This window comes from Phoca vitulina, unplaced genomic scaffold (genome assembly GCF_004348235.1).
Source record: "Phoca vitulina isolate PV1807 unplaced genomic scaffold, GSC_HSeal_1.0 scaffold20, whole genome shotgun sequence".
Taxonomy (NCBI): Eukaryota; Metazoa; Chordata; class Mammalia; order Carnivora; family Phocidae; genus Phoca; species Phoca vitulina.
In genome coordinates, this window is record NW_022589723.1 from 10,497,737 (window position 1) to 10,513,275 (window position 15,539).

Below are 15,539 nucleotides of genomic sequence, written 5' to 3' on the forward strand. Positions count from 1 at the left end.
TTGTCACCACTCATCATTTCCTAGCAACCCAAGGACTGCTTCAGGAGCATAGAGGCCAGGAAAGAGGGCCAAGTCTTCCAGGTTTGTTGGGCTTCATGCCTTTCTGGTCACATCTTCCATCGGCCTGGACATCTCCATGGCTCAGGTTACATATTTCTTTAGTCAAGTTCCTAGCGTGATGGGAGGCCTGGATACTTTGGGCTTCTCTGTGTCCCAGGGCTTTCCCAGTGATTTGTCTGCCAACCTTCTGCAAGGATGGATGGGCTTCTTCCTCAGGGCTAACCTACTCCTTTAAGGGTTGAGTCTTCCTTGTTGAGAGTCACCTTGGCAACTCTCCAAGAGCTAGGGATGTATTGGCCACAGTGTTTACATGATAAATAAGAGGAATCCCGTTTAGAATACATAATCCCGTCTGGAAACCAGAGAGGAAGGTGAGAAGGGAACCGAGGAGTGCTCCTGGGACAGGCTGGCCGGCGAGTGCTGGCCTGACGGCTGACTCCATTTCCCTGCTCAGACATCCCTGAGCTGCACCCCAGATTCTTGTTCCGAGAGCTTGAGCTGCAGACGCGGGCTTTGCTGGGCATGTCATTGGAGCTGGGTGCTCAGATGAGGCTGCCTGGTTGAGATCCCAGGGATCAGTGGTCCAGGGGCTCTGAGCGGCTGGAGAGGGACTGCTGAGACCCGCTGGTTACCTGTTTGGCTTTGTTGCTGAAGAGACCAGTTCTCGGTCTAGTGCTCGGTCTAGATATTCTAGATCATCACACTATCTATGAATACCCTGATTCAAAACAACGAAAATCACAAAATACAATAGCCTATAAAAATAATGATTGCCTTAAGTTTAAAAAGGCGTTTTTTCCAGAGAACCCAGAGTACTCTTCAGGTCCTCCTCTTGTTTATTCCTGGAGGCCCTCTGTGCCAGGAGGCCGAGAGGAGTAGAATCGAGGGGGCTTTTAGCTCCAGCTCGCAGGCTGTTTCTGGGGAACCCATCTCTTCCGCAGGCCACGCTTTTATTCTCCATACTTGGGGCATGTGTGGGACCCTGTGGCTACTGGACCCATTCCCTGCAGGGAAAGGTTTAAAAAAATTCCTGTGGGTTGAAAATCCCAACACATGCCCATGTTATGTTCCTTTTGTTTCTTTCTCTATCTCCCTCAACTTTTTAAAATTTTTATTTTTTTGATAAAAAGCCCCGGTCAGCCTGCCTACGCCCCTTGCCAGAGAGCAGAGCCGGCTGAGCAGGCTGGTCAGCCCTGATGGGCTCCACGCCTCTGACCATAGAAGCAGACACAAGATCGGTGAGGCTCGCTGGGACTTAGGAGGGACACTGGCTCTTCAGGTGTTTCTTCTTCTCCACCGCCAGTCTCAAGGCCCAAAGGAGCTTGTCCTTGTTATTCAGGATGTTGTACTCAGAGAGCTTCACCAGCTTGTCAAAGGCGGCCTCTGTGTATGTCAGCTCCTTGGTAGCGTATGGAGTTTGGGGGCCATAAATGTCCACGTGGCCGTGTTCCAGCTCCTCGGGGCTTCGCTCCACACCTGGAGGCAGCAGAAGGACTTACTATACACAGAAGGTTGTAATGGCTTGTGTCTGTCTCTCTCCCATGGCCTGTCCCAGCGCACGTGGGCACACACACACATGCACATGCACACCTCCATGCTCCTCAGGGCAGGGATGCAGCTTGCCCATCTTAGGACCACCCTAGCAGGACACAGAGCCAGGCACCTAGTGGGATGTCAATAAATGTTGAATGACTGAAAGAGTAAAGGATGACATTGCTGGCTCATGCAGGGGTGGGGGGCTTTGCTTTCTTCCAAAGCCAAGGTTGGTTCAGACTAGAGCTAAGCTGGGCGTCCCTGTTAGTAAAGTCAGAAGACTACACAAGTCCAAACATAGGAGCTCTCAGCCCAAGACCAGTGGGTGGTGGGAACTGAGTTCAGAGGCGGCTTACCTGGGGCCTTGTATTTCTGGAAGGAGTCGTTGATGAGTGGGAAGAAAAGGACGATGGGGCCATTAGGCTCCTGGGAGTTCTCCAGCAAGTAGCACTCCTTGAGGTTTTCCTCATCCTCTTGCAGCTCGTATTTGGGGAAGGGGATGTTCTGCACGGTGCAGTACTCACAGGTTTGTTTCATGGGCTGGAAAAGAACAGGACACGTTGGAGGATTAGGAAGGGTGGGGGTGGGTAAGCAACATGGAGCTCTAGATCCAGCTTCCTGATTTCCCCAGCCAACAACTCAGGTCTCCAACTACTTTGCCTCTTTGTGCTATTTTCAGAACAAAGAGCCTGAGACAGTAGGTTGGTGTGGGTCCAACTACAAGCTCCTTCTGAAGGTGGACAGAAGCCCTTTCAATGATGCTTCACCCAAACACAGACCTGGGTAGATGTGGGCAGCAGCATGAGGGTGACTGGAGCTATGCACATCTGGCCATGTCCGGCCAGGCTCCTGGGGGATGTGCATGGCCTTTGGAATGGACAAAGGGCCACAAGGCTGGAAAGGACTCTGAAAGGGCATCTTTATAAACATGATGTAACAGAAAGAGCGGTGGACTGAGAATGTCAGAATCCCCTTACTTCTGCCCCCCGTTCCAAGCTCACTAGTAGTGTGATCTTGAGCGAGCCACTGACCCCTCTCTGTGCCTCAGTTTCCCAACCTATAACACAGGAATAATAGCAGTTGTGCCATCCACCTCGAAGAGCTGGTGTAAAGATCAAGAGAGAGCAGGTGTAGGAAAGCACGCTGTCACTCATTTATAAACTTGACTCCTTATCGTTGGCGTCATGCTTATCCTCTGTCTGTACGCCCCTTTCCTGGGCTTCAGGATAAGACTGTACTAAAGGAGACCAAAGAACAGTTTCTTCCCCTTAAAAGGCCAGAACTTTTCAAAGGTAAATAGAGAAAAATAAATAAAAACCTCTGGTCCTGGCTTTTAATACAATCACATGGAGGGTCATATTTCCTGAGGAAAAGGGCAATGTGATTATTTTGAAAATAGGACATTATAAACTCTTGAAGTGGTATAAAACTTTAGAACTGACTGGACTCCATTAAGGTTATTTTTAAGAACTCCTTTTTTTTTTTTTTTTTTTGCAGCTGATGAATTGCCAAATACAGCAAATGGTCAGATAATAAAATTGCTGAAATAAAACTAGAATTCACTCCCTGGGTCTCTTTAAAGCCCACACTGCACGTGAGGGCCAGCCAGCTGCCCCCCGAGGCTTGGACGGCTAACCTCACGTCAGGTAGAGCACCTGAGTTTCTCTGATGCTAAGTCTTGGGGCCTGTGGGGAACGCATGTTCTCCCATTTCCCAGTTTCGTGAAGGCTCAGTATGTGGCCTGTCTCAGAAGAGGCACAGCGCTCCTGCTCAGGCAGGAGCCTTTCTTTGTCACACTCGCCTTTGTCTGGGAGCCAGCACAGTAATTGAGGTGGATGATGAGGTCGACTTTTCTCTCAGGCCTGAGGAGGGGTGGGTAGCTGGAGTTGACGAAGAATGCGGTGTCCAACAGGCACAAGTGGCTCACGGACTCTGTCAGCTGGTTTGGGAAGCCATCTAGCACCGTGTCTGAAAGCCAAGATTTCCAGTTACCATCACGCCCTGGTGCCCTGATCTCAGCGGATGGTCCCATTCTGTGGACAGAATGCCCTGCCTGGAGCTCCTTCCCCTGGGCCTGGGCTTTGGGCCCTCCCCCTTCCAGCCAGGACCCCCAGTGAGTCCCAGTGCCCCTTGGGGTGGGCTGATAAAGAATAGCATTATTTTGGTGTTGTAGCAAGTCTTTTATGGAACACACAGAGAAAAACCACTCTGACTCAGCCACAGAGCTTTGGGGTTGCGGGGGTATAAGACTCTCTTATAAATGAGTGCACACCCTGGGCCCAGAGCCAGCTACCCTTTCTGCCCCAGACAGCGAGAATGAGGATTATTAGGCTAGGTCAAAGCAGCCATTTGCAGGCTGTGGCCAAGGAAAATACCAACGATGGGGGCGAGTCAATCTTCGAGCAGGGTGGGGAGGGGGCACTGAGTTGAAGCTACATGACCACAATTTAAGACCTGGCTCTGCCATTTACCATTTGGGGGTTCTTGAGCTGGGCCATCCCTACCCAACTCTCAGGGGCACCATTCACATTAAAAGGTGCCCCCAGAGCACAACGAGAGAAAGTCAGGGCCCACATTTCCCCAACAGGGTCCCAACTTCTACCTGCTGGGATTGTTGTACAGATTCAAGTAATTAAATACCAACACTGCTCCACCTACATTCAGAACCTCACCAAACATGGAAGACGCCCTCGGCAGAGTCTGCCCCCCCTTCCCCCCACCCCTACGAACATGGTCAGAGGAGCTTTGCCACCCTTTCTCCACGGCAGCCTCAACACACACTTCTGCTTTATCCAGGCAGAGGCAGGCGGCCAGGGAGGGTTACCTCTCCACATGGAGAACTGGCTGTTCTGGAGGTAGTCGGTGTGCAGCTGCAGGCCCAACAGGAAGTTGTGGAACTGAGACACAAAGGCCCGGTGGGTGAGGATGCTGCGGAAAGTATTGGAGAGCCACGACCCTGGGATCACCACTGTAGTGTCCAAGACGTTGGCATCACATTTGGGGATTTCGGGCAGGAGTGGCTCATCTTCTGCAGGGGAGAGGGAGGACGGAAGGCAGTCACAAGAGCTGGGGTCCCCGGGTGGCCCAGGCGGAGCCTGCATGGTTACCCGGCACCCAGGGGTCAGCACTGTAAGTGCGGTTCACACCTTCTTTGCCTAGTTGTTAAGGCCCTGGCATTGGAGACTTAGAGACCAGGGACAGGGTGGTGGAGAAGAGGGGTGATGACAGGTAAGGGGCGCGGGTCCCAAAGAGGACAGGGAATCTAGAAGCCCCCCTGTAACTGTGCTTGTGGATCCCTACCCCCTTAGCTCTCCTGGGCACTGTACCACTCTGCTGGCCCCTCCTCCACCCCCAGCCGGGCCCGGGCGGACCCCTGAAGCTTGTGCCGGAGACTTGATCACCCTCCCCTCCAGGCAGGGACGACCCCACCCTAGCTGCTTTCTCATCTCTGAACCACAGAGATGACATTGAAACATGAGGCAGGTGGACTGGGCCTTGCTTTGTGATCCACCCCTCCCCTGCATCACCCAACCAAGAGGGGAAGCCAGTGGGGTCACCCACCGATGTCGTGCACTCTCTCCCTGGTCCATCTGTGGAAAAACTCCTCCGAGCTTTGGGACAGATTCCAGGCATCAAGCAAGTTTAGGGAGAAGATGCTGCTCCACAAGCCTAGGGGGCAGGGCCAGCCGTGAGCACCTCTGCCCCAGAGCCCCCAGCCACCCAAACATTGACTGCTTCTACCTTGGCCTTGATGTTCCCTCTCAGTCGGGCTGCTCAGGGGTGAGACAGACTTTGATTCCCCTCCCCCCACAGGGCAGCGGGACCCCCATGACAGATGAGGGCATGCTGGCAAATGCAGGAGGGTCGCATGCTCAAGGGATAACCCAAACCAGCACCAGCACCCAGGACAAGATCCTGGGGGAACAGAGCAGGCCTCCCTGTCACTCCTCTAATTCAAAGGGGGGCCTGCCCAGCATGGGGCGGGATGCCCATGGGCCTCCCTGGGCCAGGAGTCACCTAGCATGTAGCACATCCGTGACTCTGGGATCCTCTTCATCAGCCGCCCCATGAAGAACTCGGAGCCGAAGAGCTCGGTGGGGATGAAGGCCCCGTACTTCTGCAGGCCCACCTCGTAGGGGGAGAACTCACACCACTCTGCCCAGGAAGCAGCAGGGCGGGGTGTCAGTCTCCAGCCTGGACAGTCCAACCCTCCCTCCTCAGGGCTCCTACAGGTCTGGGGCCTTGGGGGACCTGCGACAGGGAGGCCGCAGTCCCCCCACAGGGCACAAGGGGGCGCCCACGACTGGTTTCTGTTGGCCAGGCAAAACAGCTTTGCCACCTGCATGGTTCATTTGCTCCACCAAACTGGATAAACAGAGACGACAACCGACCTCGAAGCAGGGCAGGTTTCTAGAGTCCCTCATTCTGGGCACCTTAAGAAATATCTAGAACTCCTTCCCTTCATAACTTTATTACCCCGTCCCATCAAACGTCTGCTCCTAGAAAAGCCACAAGCCCCCACCAGCCTGATCTAGCCACACAGAAGGGGTAGCAAAGTCGAGACGGAGGGTGGCAAAGCTATGTGGTGGGTTGTGCGTGTGCTGGGGCGCTGGGTACCTTTGCCTGCCCAGAAGGGACACCCTTATAAATTTCTAGCCACCAGTGTTACCTCTGAAATCCTGGTTGCTTACATCATCCTTGACATTGATGGTGAGGTAGATGGGCAGGGGGTTCTGGCCCTCACACAGAGCAGCACGCTGATCTGACAGTTTGGATTCATTTCTCTGTGGGGAAATGAAATGGTGAAGGAGCAGAGGCAGCCTGGAGACAGTGCAGAATAAGGGGGACGCTCTGGACCTGCAGCAGGCCTTTTCCCGATTCCTGAGCCCACCCGGCGGCTGTGCAGGTCCCAGCCGACACCAGTCAATGTACCCATACAATGTTCGCTCGTCCCTGGGCTAGTCACCATCCCAGACGTATGGACGGGAGTGGGACTGAATCTACAGCTTAGGGCTGTCCCTCAGAGTCCCAGGATTCTCCTCGCGTCTCAAGGACCAGGGAAGGAGAAGGTAGGGGTGGAAAAGGCCACCACTGTCCCTCTTCATCCCCATCATCTTCCACCTGATGTACCCTGGAGCAGGTCCATTTTTCTTATCTGCTTTGCATGTTAGGCTCCCTCATAAAATTTGTTTGGGAGGGGGAAAAAGCTGCTTGTAAGAAAATTTAAACAAAAGGCTTGGAAATGGTGCACCAGCTGTCAGCCAAGGTCCCTCTGAGTCCCCAGAGCATGGTGCTGCCAAATCAGAGGGGAGCCTGCAGACCGGCCAGGGCCACAAGCCACCTCCCGAAATGAATCAGCCAGTGTAGCCAGGCCAGCTGAGGGGTTAGAGGCCCACACTCTGACCCTAGGCTCTGAGCAGCTGCCTGCTGGCTGCCCATCCCTGGTTATTCAAGTGTGTGAAGGCCCCGACCTTGTGTGGGCTGCTAAGCACACTTGTGGGACAGACAACTCTTAGGCTTCCCTTGAAAGGCAAGCAAGGTGCCTCACATAATGGCCCAGGGATCTGGGCACTGCAGAGCTGAGTCCTGGGAGTAGGGAGAAAACTATAGACTCAGGGAAGAACCCAGTCCATACTCACTGTCAAGGGGGCCCAAGGGAAAGAGGCTCCTGCCCTGGCCAGAGTGGAACAGCAGAGACCTCCTAATTTCAATCCTACACTTGCTCCTTGGGAACCTTGGCTCCTCCTCATACCGAACCCCAGGCAACACTCAGATGTCTGTTGTCAGAAGCCTGGGTGCTTTCCTCTCATCACACGGAGCACTAATATTGCTAGAAATATTAACTACCACTCATTGATGTCGTTCCCATTTAAGGAATAGCACAAAGCAGGACCCAGATTTAAATCCTATCCTGCCTGAATCAAAGGCCAACGCCCTCAGTCTCTGCCTGCCCTGCTTCATCATAAGCACAGATTAGATGGTGGGTTATCAAGAGGGGGAGGGTGGGGGCTCCATCAAAAGCTGTGAGTGCCTCAGTTCCGAATCGCCATTGCCTAGCACAGTTTCTGACGTGCAGGAGGTACTTAATTTTTTTGAATGAAAAAAGAATGAAGGAATGAATGCACTTTGAAGATGAGGTTCAGGTCATCCTTCATTTTAGGGATGACCTGCATTTAGACTGAGAGCAGCAGGGATCCTGAGGCAGGCCCATTTATGCCCATGGTGGGCACCAAACTCCTCTGACAGACAGCTTGTTTAGAGGATTCTCCAAGGGCCTTGCTGAACCTTCTAGACCAGCCGTCTAGGATGCTTCCACCCAGCCCTTCTTCCCTCTCTCCTCCACTTGGGGTCAGACTTGTATCACAGTCTGATGCCTCTCCAGCCTCCCCCCAGCTCCCTCCCTGTGTTCTCTCCTGGTGTCTTGGCATGGCTCTCAGAGGACATGCTGCCGCTCGGCAGGACTGCTCCTAAGCCATCCCCACCACAAGGGTCTCAGTCATACACGAAAGGCATGTGGGAAGACAATTCCACCATCTTCCTCCATCATGCACTCAGGCACCTCATGCTTCCTACTGTCCACAGATGAATCTGCAGGTCTAAGCTAGCTTCCTTCTCATGAGAAGTAAGTCCAGAACCGCACCCCCCTTCTTCCCAGCCATGAAGAAAGAGAGCTGGTCATCAGCCAGGGCAGGTTGGACCTCGGAAGAAGCTGAGCACCTACCTCATCCCCCAGACAGGCCTCAATCAACAGGCCCCAGAAATCTGTAAAGGTGACCTTGTAGCCTTCCTGACTGCGCTGCCGAAGCTCCTCCTGGAATTTGGAGAGCTGGTCTGGGAACAGGGCAGGCATCTTGTCTTTGACCACGTGCCTCCGTGCCTCAAATATGGCAGGCTCTAGGTTTTTGGAGGACCAGTTAGGGTCACGGTACAAGGTAGCCATGGTCCTGGAGAGAGAGACATACATGGAGAAAGAACTGAGCCAGTCCAGGTCCGATCAACACTAGACCCTGGCCAGAGAGAAGATGGACAGATCTTGGGAGACCCTAACTCACCAGGAAAGGAGCCTGGAGGAAAGGGGTGAACATTATTATTCATAGTCACAATGGCCACCATGTGCCAGGTACAGCATGTTGCTTGAGAGTGAGGATTCTGGGGACACCTGGGTGGCGCAGTCCGTTAAGTGTCTGCCTTCGGCTCAGGTCATGATCCTGGGGTCCTGGGATCAAGCCCTGCATCAGGCTCCCTGCTTAGCAGGGAGTATGATTCCCCCTCTCTCTCTGCCCCTCCCCCTGCTCGTGTTCTCTCTCTCTCAAATAAATAAATAAAATCTAAAAAAAGAAAAAGAAAAAAGAGTGAGGATTCTGGACCCAGATCCTCCTGGGTTCAAAACCAGACTCTACCACTCACTAACTGTCTAATCTTGGGCAAGTTATCTAACTGCTCTTCACATCAGTTTCCCCATCTGTGGAATGGAGAGAATTATTACTGTACCTACCTCTAAGAGTTATTGTGAAGATTACACGAGTTAATGCAATTTAAAGTGGTTCGAACAGTGGCCAGCACAAAGTGTGTGCTGGGTCGTGGGGCCGTGAGGCCAACATTGGAAGCCAGGCTTGGCTGATTCCAGATCCTGGACTCGTTCCACTCTGCCACATTCATTCCCATAATTATGATGCTGGCTAAAGATTTATTTCCCCTGCTTCTGCTGAACTTATATGGGGGCAGTGGGAAGGAGTAAAACAAAGACGGAGACCCCTCTAGCCCCGGGTCTCTTCTTGGCCTGGACCCAGCCTTTCTGTGGAGGTCAGGACAGCACCCGGAAACCCTGTGCCCCAGGTGACCTTGTCTGCAGTGTCACTGTTGTCTGAACGGTGGCCTCTGCCTTCACAGGGCTTGTTCCTGGTCTGGGAAGGTGGGGGTTGGTCAAGAGATTTCGTGGACAAAAAGCACGCTGCTCTCCATAAGATTCACTCTTATTTTTATATGTTTAAAGAGCTTTCAAAACCATTAGAAATGATTGATTTTAAAAGGATACTTCCCAGTGCTTTCCCAGGCCAGGAGACCCTTCCCTTCCCCCCCACTTCCCCCTAACTTCCTCCCAGTCTCCTGCTCAGAAGGATGCAGGCGCCCCTTGACCCTGATGGAAGCAGGTTTTATCTCCTTAGTGTACCACCCATGGGCCATGCCAATAAACGTTAGCTGTCCTTCTGTCCCATCTGGGCTGAAGCCTCGGAGTTCCTGATGCACCAGCAGCCCTTGGCCTTTCTAGGGAAAGTTCACATCCACTGCTCAGATGAAAGTTACCTAGAGCTCCTCCTGGATGAGGGGCCAGCTTGGGACCTCGGGGGCTCAGAGGCCCCAGTCCCTGACAGAAGAAGATGCAGCCCCTCGTGGTCAAGGGTCCCCTGCCAGGGCTGTGTTATGACCTCGGTGGGCCTCTTCCACCATAAAAATATTAAAAATTATGTTTTATGATTGTTGTATAAAAACAAATATAATAATGTTATATTTGTCCTCAGGCGAGAAGTTCTTTTTTTTTTTTTCCCTGATCTTAAAAGAAGGTAAAACATTTTTCTGGGCTTCTACAAGCAGTGTGGGCCCTAGGCACGGTGGCTCCTGTGGAGAAGTCGACCTCACACTGGCCTCATGTTGTGGGGGGTGGGGGTTGGCTCGCTGTCCTTGCTCACCAGCAGAGAGTGAGGGAGCCCCCAGGGCAGAGAGAGGGGCAAGGCAAGGATGGGGGTGGGCTGGGGTGGGGGCAGCCAGAGCAGCTGGGCTGGCTCCGCGCGGCCTCGGAGAGCTGGCACGCTTGGAGAGGGCACCTGCATCTTCCCGGCAGGATGGGTCAGTGGCGGGAGTGGTTCATGCGTCCTAGCCACTGTGTTTCTGGGTCCCTGCTGCAGCCCCAGGACACCCAGTACTGGGAGAGCCTCACACAACGACCCCATGGGGTCAGTGCTATTGTTAGACCCATTTTACAGATTCAGAAACTGAGACTCAGAGAAGTGAAGCTGCTGCCCAAGGTCACACAGCTGTAAGGGGTAGAGCTGCCCAGGTTTTGTGAGTCCCCCTACCTGGGGGTGGGGAGAGCTTCACCAGAGACCCCCGGCTAGCCTGTTTAGTGCTTGCTCTGGGCTCCACAGGGCAGTGGCAGCCAGCTCCTTACCAGGTGGCCCCAGACAGGCCAGTGATGTAGCTGGCACAGTTCAGGATGTTCAGCTTCTGCAGCCCCAGCAGGTGGCCATACATGGCGGTCATGGATCTGGTTCCACCCCCGGTGGCCATGATGGCTATCAGCGGTACCTGGGAGCATACAGAGGCAGACTCTTGGGGCGGTGCGGGGTAGGAGAAGACACAGACTGACAGACGGAAGCTTAGAAAGAACAGTGGAGGACGGAGAACTGGCTACAGACAGCAGAGAGCGAGGCACTGAGTGACCTGAAAACTGCCTTTCATAGAGTGATGGGCCACCTGGTAGGTCTAGAATTAGATCTTCGCTCCAAACCCAATAGTTGGTGAGGGTAAGCGGCTCCGAAGCTTCACACAGCTTGCTCAATCAGAACGTTGTTGCTGGAAGAATTCTTTGCACTGTTAGTCTAGCCCTCAGTTAACAGATGATGACACTGGGGTCCAGCGGGCCGAGGGACTTGCTCGAGAACCCAGCTAGTGTGAGATTCCCTACGGGTTCCTTCTGTGCAAGGCTATGATATTAGGGCACCAGGCCCAGACCTGGCACATGGGAGGTGCTCGGTATATATTGTATGGACAACAACAGGAATCACTGCTCCTACTTGATGTGGGAAGGAGCAGGGTTGTCACCTCTGGATTTACATAGGTCGAAGATGCCCTTGGTGTTTTCCCCTAAAGATGGGAAAGTGGGGAGGGCGATCCTTGCCAAGATGTACTCTATTTGAGCAGGGACGGTAAGATCCTTCTGTCTGCTAAAGCCCCATCAGAGCCCTCCTCGGGCACCAGGTCTCCATCCTCTTGCACTTGGAAGGTGACCTGCTGCCTGGGGGGTGTGGACCTCAGTCCATAGCAGGGAGGTGACAAAGGGCTCTAACAAAGGCACACCTTCTGCCCCGTGGGAAGAAGCTGGCCCTGCAAGGGAAGTTGCTTCTCTGTAGTTTCCAGCTGCTGTTTTTTTCTGGGGGGTTATGTATGTGTACTATTTGGGGAGAAGAGAGAATTGAAGAACAAAGAGCCCAGGGCCTTTTGAGTGGAGGTGGTAGAGCTTCAGATGTTTTCCTGGCTGGGGAGAAGAGGCCGTTGTGTCTCTGTGTAAGTAAGACTTCATTAGTCACCTCGGGACCTGTTGGTGCATGGGGAGGAGCAGCCGAGGCCCCTTCCTTTCTCTCTCTACTTTGCCCTCCCCGCCCTTCCCCTTGCAAACACACAACTGAATCACATCCAGCACAGCCCTCAGCTGGGCACCCAGGAAAGGCAGTGGCGAGGCCACCCTGGGGCAGAGAAGGGCTCGGGGGCGGCTGGCAGGGTGCGTTGTGGGCAGGACAAGCTCGGCTCCAAGGGGGACGAAGCCCCGGCTGGCAGGCCTCTGCTTACCCACCTCGTCCGCAGACAGGCCCTCCTCCAGCTGCAGCACCTGTTGCAGGGCCTTCGCCGCCACCACCTTCCGCTTCTGCAGGAACTCCTGCTCGGCGGGGCACAGGCTGAAGCCCAGCCGCACATCCAGCGTCTGAGGGCTACGGGGACAGAGGACCTTGGTAAGCGAGCCTGTAGACTTCACCACGATGAAGACATGACTTTAGGGTCAGCGGGTCATAGGCTTGAAGACTGGTTCTGCCATATACCATTTCCGTGACTTGGGGTCTCTGCTTTCTCATCTGTAAAATGGGGCTAATCGTGCTTACCTCCCAGCACTGTCTTCAGCACTTAATGAGACTGACAAACAGAAAGCCCCTAAAGCCTCAGCTGACACACTCTGAGCAGGTCCTCGACAAAATCGGGGAACTCATCAAACCCTCCGCATCCTCAGCCCTATCTGGGAAGTCCAGGAAGGCTGCCCCAGGTATCTTCTACAACCTGAGGCTAGACATGGGTGACAAGGAGCCCTGGGATCATTTTGGCCAATCCCTCTGGACCAGGCTTTACAGTAAGGGGCTTTCCTGTGGAGTTCACATTCTTTGGTAAGTTCTCCCTGCTCCTGGAGTAAATACTCCTTCTGTGTGTTTGTGCAACTGACAAAACCCCTCATATTCCTGATGTCACCCTCTCATCCATACAGGTCCGCAAGGCAGGTGGGGCGGAGCTGCCATAGCATGTCCAACACTTGCCTTCTTTTTACCACATCCCTGCCCTGGACAAGTCCAGGCTCCTGGCCTGGCAGTCAAGACCCTAGCTGCTCTGTGCAACCTCACCATTTCCTACTTCTTGGAGGGGCCCATAGGCTTTCAGATTCCGGAAGCAGTCCCGGTTCTGAGCCTTTGTGCAGCCCTTGCCTTCACCAGAAGCTTCCTCCCTCTGCCTACTCACATCCCTGGTGTCCTCCCAGGCTCAGTTTTCCGGGGACTCTGGGTGAATGGGCATTGACAATTTCTGAGCTGAGTCTTACTTAGTGGCCTGAGTCACCAACCAGATCACATGTCCTTGAAAGCAGAGCCTGGGAGCTCTGCCATCATGTTTCCTCCATGCTGAGCACAGGCCTAAGACACAACTGTGAGGAAATAACTCTTTCCTTGGCCTCAACAAAAAATAAATAATAAAACAACAGTAATAACAACACTGGTTGATAGTTGCTGAGTGTTTCTCTTGTCAGATCACTGATTTTCAGCAAGGTTGCCAAGACAATTCAGAGGGGAAAGAATAGTCTTTTCCACAAATGGTGTTGGGACAACCCGATATCCACATGCAAAAGAATGAAGCTGGATCCCTATTTCACACTGTATATACAAATTAACTCAAAATCTGTCACAGACCTAAAGGTGAGAGCTAAGACCATAAAAACACTTAGAAGAAAACAGGGGAGTAAATCTTCATGACCTTGGATTAGGCAATAGTTTCTGAAATATGACACCAAAAGTATAGGTGACAAAAGAAAAAATATGCCTGCACCGGACTTCACCAAATTTCAAAATGCCTTTGCTTCCAAGGACATTGCCAAGAATATAAAAAGACAACCTCCAGACTAAGAGAAAATATTTGCAGATCATATATCTGACAAGGGACTTGTATTCAGAGTATAAAAAGAATTCTTACAACTTAACAATAAGAGGCAAGTAACCCACTTTAAAAATGGACAAAGGATTTGAATAGACATTTCTCCAAAAAGATATAAAAATGGTCAGTAAGCCCATGAAAAGATGCTCAACATCATCAGCCATCAGGGAAATAGAAATCAAAACCACATTTCACTCCCTAGGTTGAGTAAATCAGAGGGACAGACAGAAGGAGGGTACTTTACCAGGGTGTAGACTTCATATGTAATTCACAGTTCTCACCCTGGGAAGGGAAAGATGAACAGCCTTTCAGGGATGACAATTTAGAGCCAAGTGGTCCCAAGCGAAGGAGCGGCGTGTCGCCACATGGTCCACCCTGCCTTGACTCAGCACACACATGTGCACACGCATATGCACATGCACACACGCTACCCTCCTTCCCTCTCCTGGATTCCCTCTATGATCCTCAGCTCAGCCTCTACACACCCTCTTTGGCTCCACAGCGCAGCCTGCAGTCTCCTCCCCCACAACACTCCTCTGTCCTGCCTGAGAACCACCCCCCCCCCGCATCCCCTCCCCTCCTGCTCTCCCCCTCTCCCTCCCACAGGAGCTTCGGGCCGCGCTGCTACTCAAGGGCCCCTTACCACGGGCAGGGTCACCGTCTGGCCATCGGGGAGGCAGTCAAGGGGCTGGCGGACAGGGCTGGTCTTCCTGTGTGCACAGCAACAGCAAAGCTGGAAGGATGGGAGGGTTCTGTGAGGGGGTGAGGGGCTCCTCTGGCAGCCCCGCCTGCGCCAGTCCCCCCCACCCCCCACCGCCACTGTCTTGTACCCCGCGGCCCCACGGGCTCTTGGGCACGTCCACGTGCAGGCAGGGCTGGAAGTACTCGGGGTAGTGAAAGTAGGCTGGGTTTGCGCAGCAGGGCTCCAGGCAGCATGAAACGTGTTGGGTGTGCTCGAAGGACTCCTTCACTGTCACCAGGAGGTCCTTCACTGAAAGAGGGGACAAGAAGCCTGAGCCCCTAGAAGCCTCTCACTTCTCCGCCACAACTTGGGCCAGGAGAAAGCTGATGAGCTGGCAGAACCTGGGACAGGGATTTAGAAGCATCTAGGGCACTGGTTAAAATGTAGGTCCGGGCAGGAATCTGCATTTAATGAGGCTGTGTATGATGCGGACAGACGAGGTCCCCAGCAAGCCCTGAGGTGCTGAGTCCTCTGGACAGGTCCTCCTAGATTCTGCTTCTGCAGGAGGTGCCCTGCACTGAAAATGGGCCCTCACCATACCACCAGTTTGGGGGTGCAGCTTCTTCCCCCTCCCTCTCCCATGTCCGCACAGCCATGCTGCTCTCCTGAGATGGGACGGGGCAGTGAACGGAAGCTTCTTGTAACTGTGGGTCTCTTAGGTCCCTGCCAGCCATAAGATGCTGGGACCTTCCACGAGGAAGGGGCACAGCTGGAGGGGCCGTGGGTGCTGTCAGTGCCCACCTGCCCTGGGGCTGACCAGTGCCCAGACCAGGCGTGCAGCCCCGACCCGTGTGGGCAGAGCGGGCCGTGCTGTGTCACTGACCCCGGCCCAGGGCGCTCGTCAGGCCTGAAAGGTTCTGAGGGTCCCATGGGTGCCTGGAAGTGCATGTCCCTACAGAGCAGGGGGGAGGCCAGGGGTTCATGACCTCTGAGGGTGAGGTGATCCTGAGGAGCCCCGGCCAAGCTCAGCCGGGACTGAGCCCAGGGCAGCTGTGGGAAGAAACACTGACCACCACCCCTGTCCCCC

At 53.6% G+C, this 15,539-nt stretch overlaps 1 protein-coding gene across 1 annotated transcript in view; it reads right to left on the bottom strand.

Moving 5' to 3' along the window:
• Positions 1–1,315: 1,315 nt before the first annotated feature.
• The window catches only part of PLA2G4E (phospholipase A2 group IVE), a 64,338-nt gene continuing 50,114 nt past the window's right edge, over positions 1,316–15,539 (bottom strand). The window contains exons 8-20 of the mRNA XM_032417006.1: positions 14,601–14,761; positions 14,414–14,503; positions 14,015–14,052; positions 12,161–12,296; positions 10,760–10,896; positions 8,315–8,537; positions 6,263–6,377; positions 5,611–5,748; positions 5,155–5,262; positions 4,418–4,621; positions 3,395–3,561; positions 1,950–2,133; positions 1,316–1,536 (exon numbers count right to left, since the gene is read on the bottom strand). Of these exons, the coding sequence (XP_032272897.1) occupies positions 1,316–1,536; positions 1,950–2,133; positions 3,395–3,561; positions 4,418–4,621; positions 5,155–5,262; positions 5,611–5,748; positions 6,263–6,377; positions 8,315–8,537; positions 10,760–10,896; positions 12,161–12,296; positions 14,015–14,052; positions 14,414–14,503; positions 14,601–14,761 (1,922 nt within the window). The remainder of the gene's footprint in view (positions 1,537–1,949; positions 2,134–3,394; positions 3,562–4,417; positions 4,622–5,154; positions 5,263–5,610; positions 5,749–6,262; positions 6,378–8,314; positions 8,538–10,759; positions 10,897–12,160; positions 12,297–14,014; positions 14,053–14,413; positions 14,504–14,600; positions 14,762–15,539) is intronic.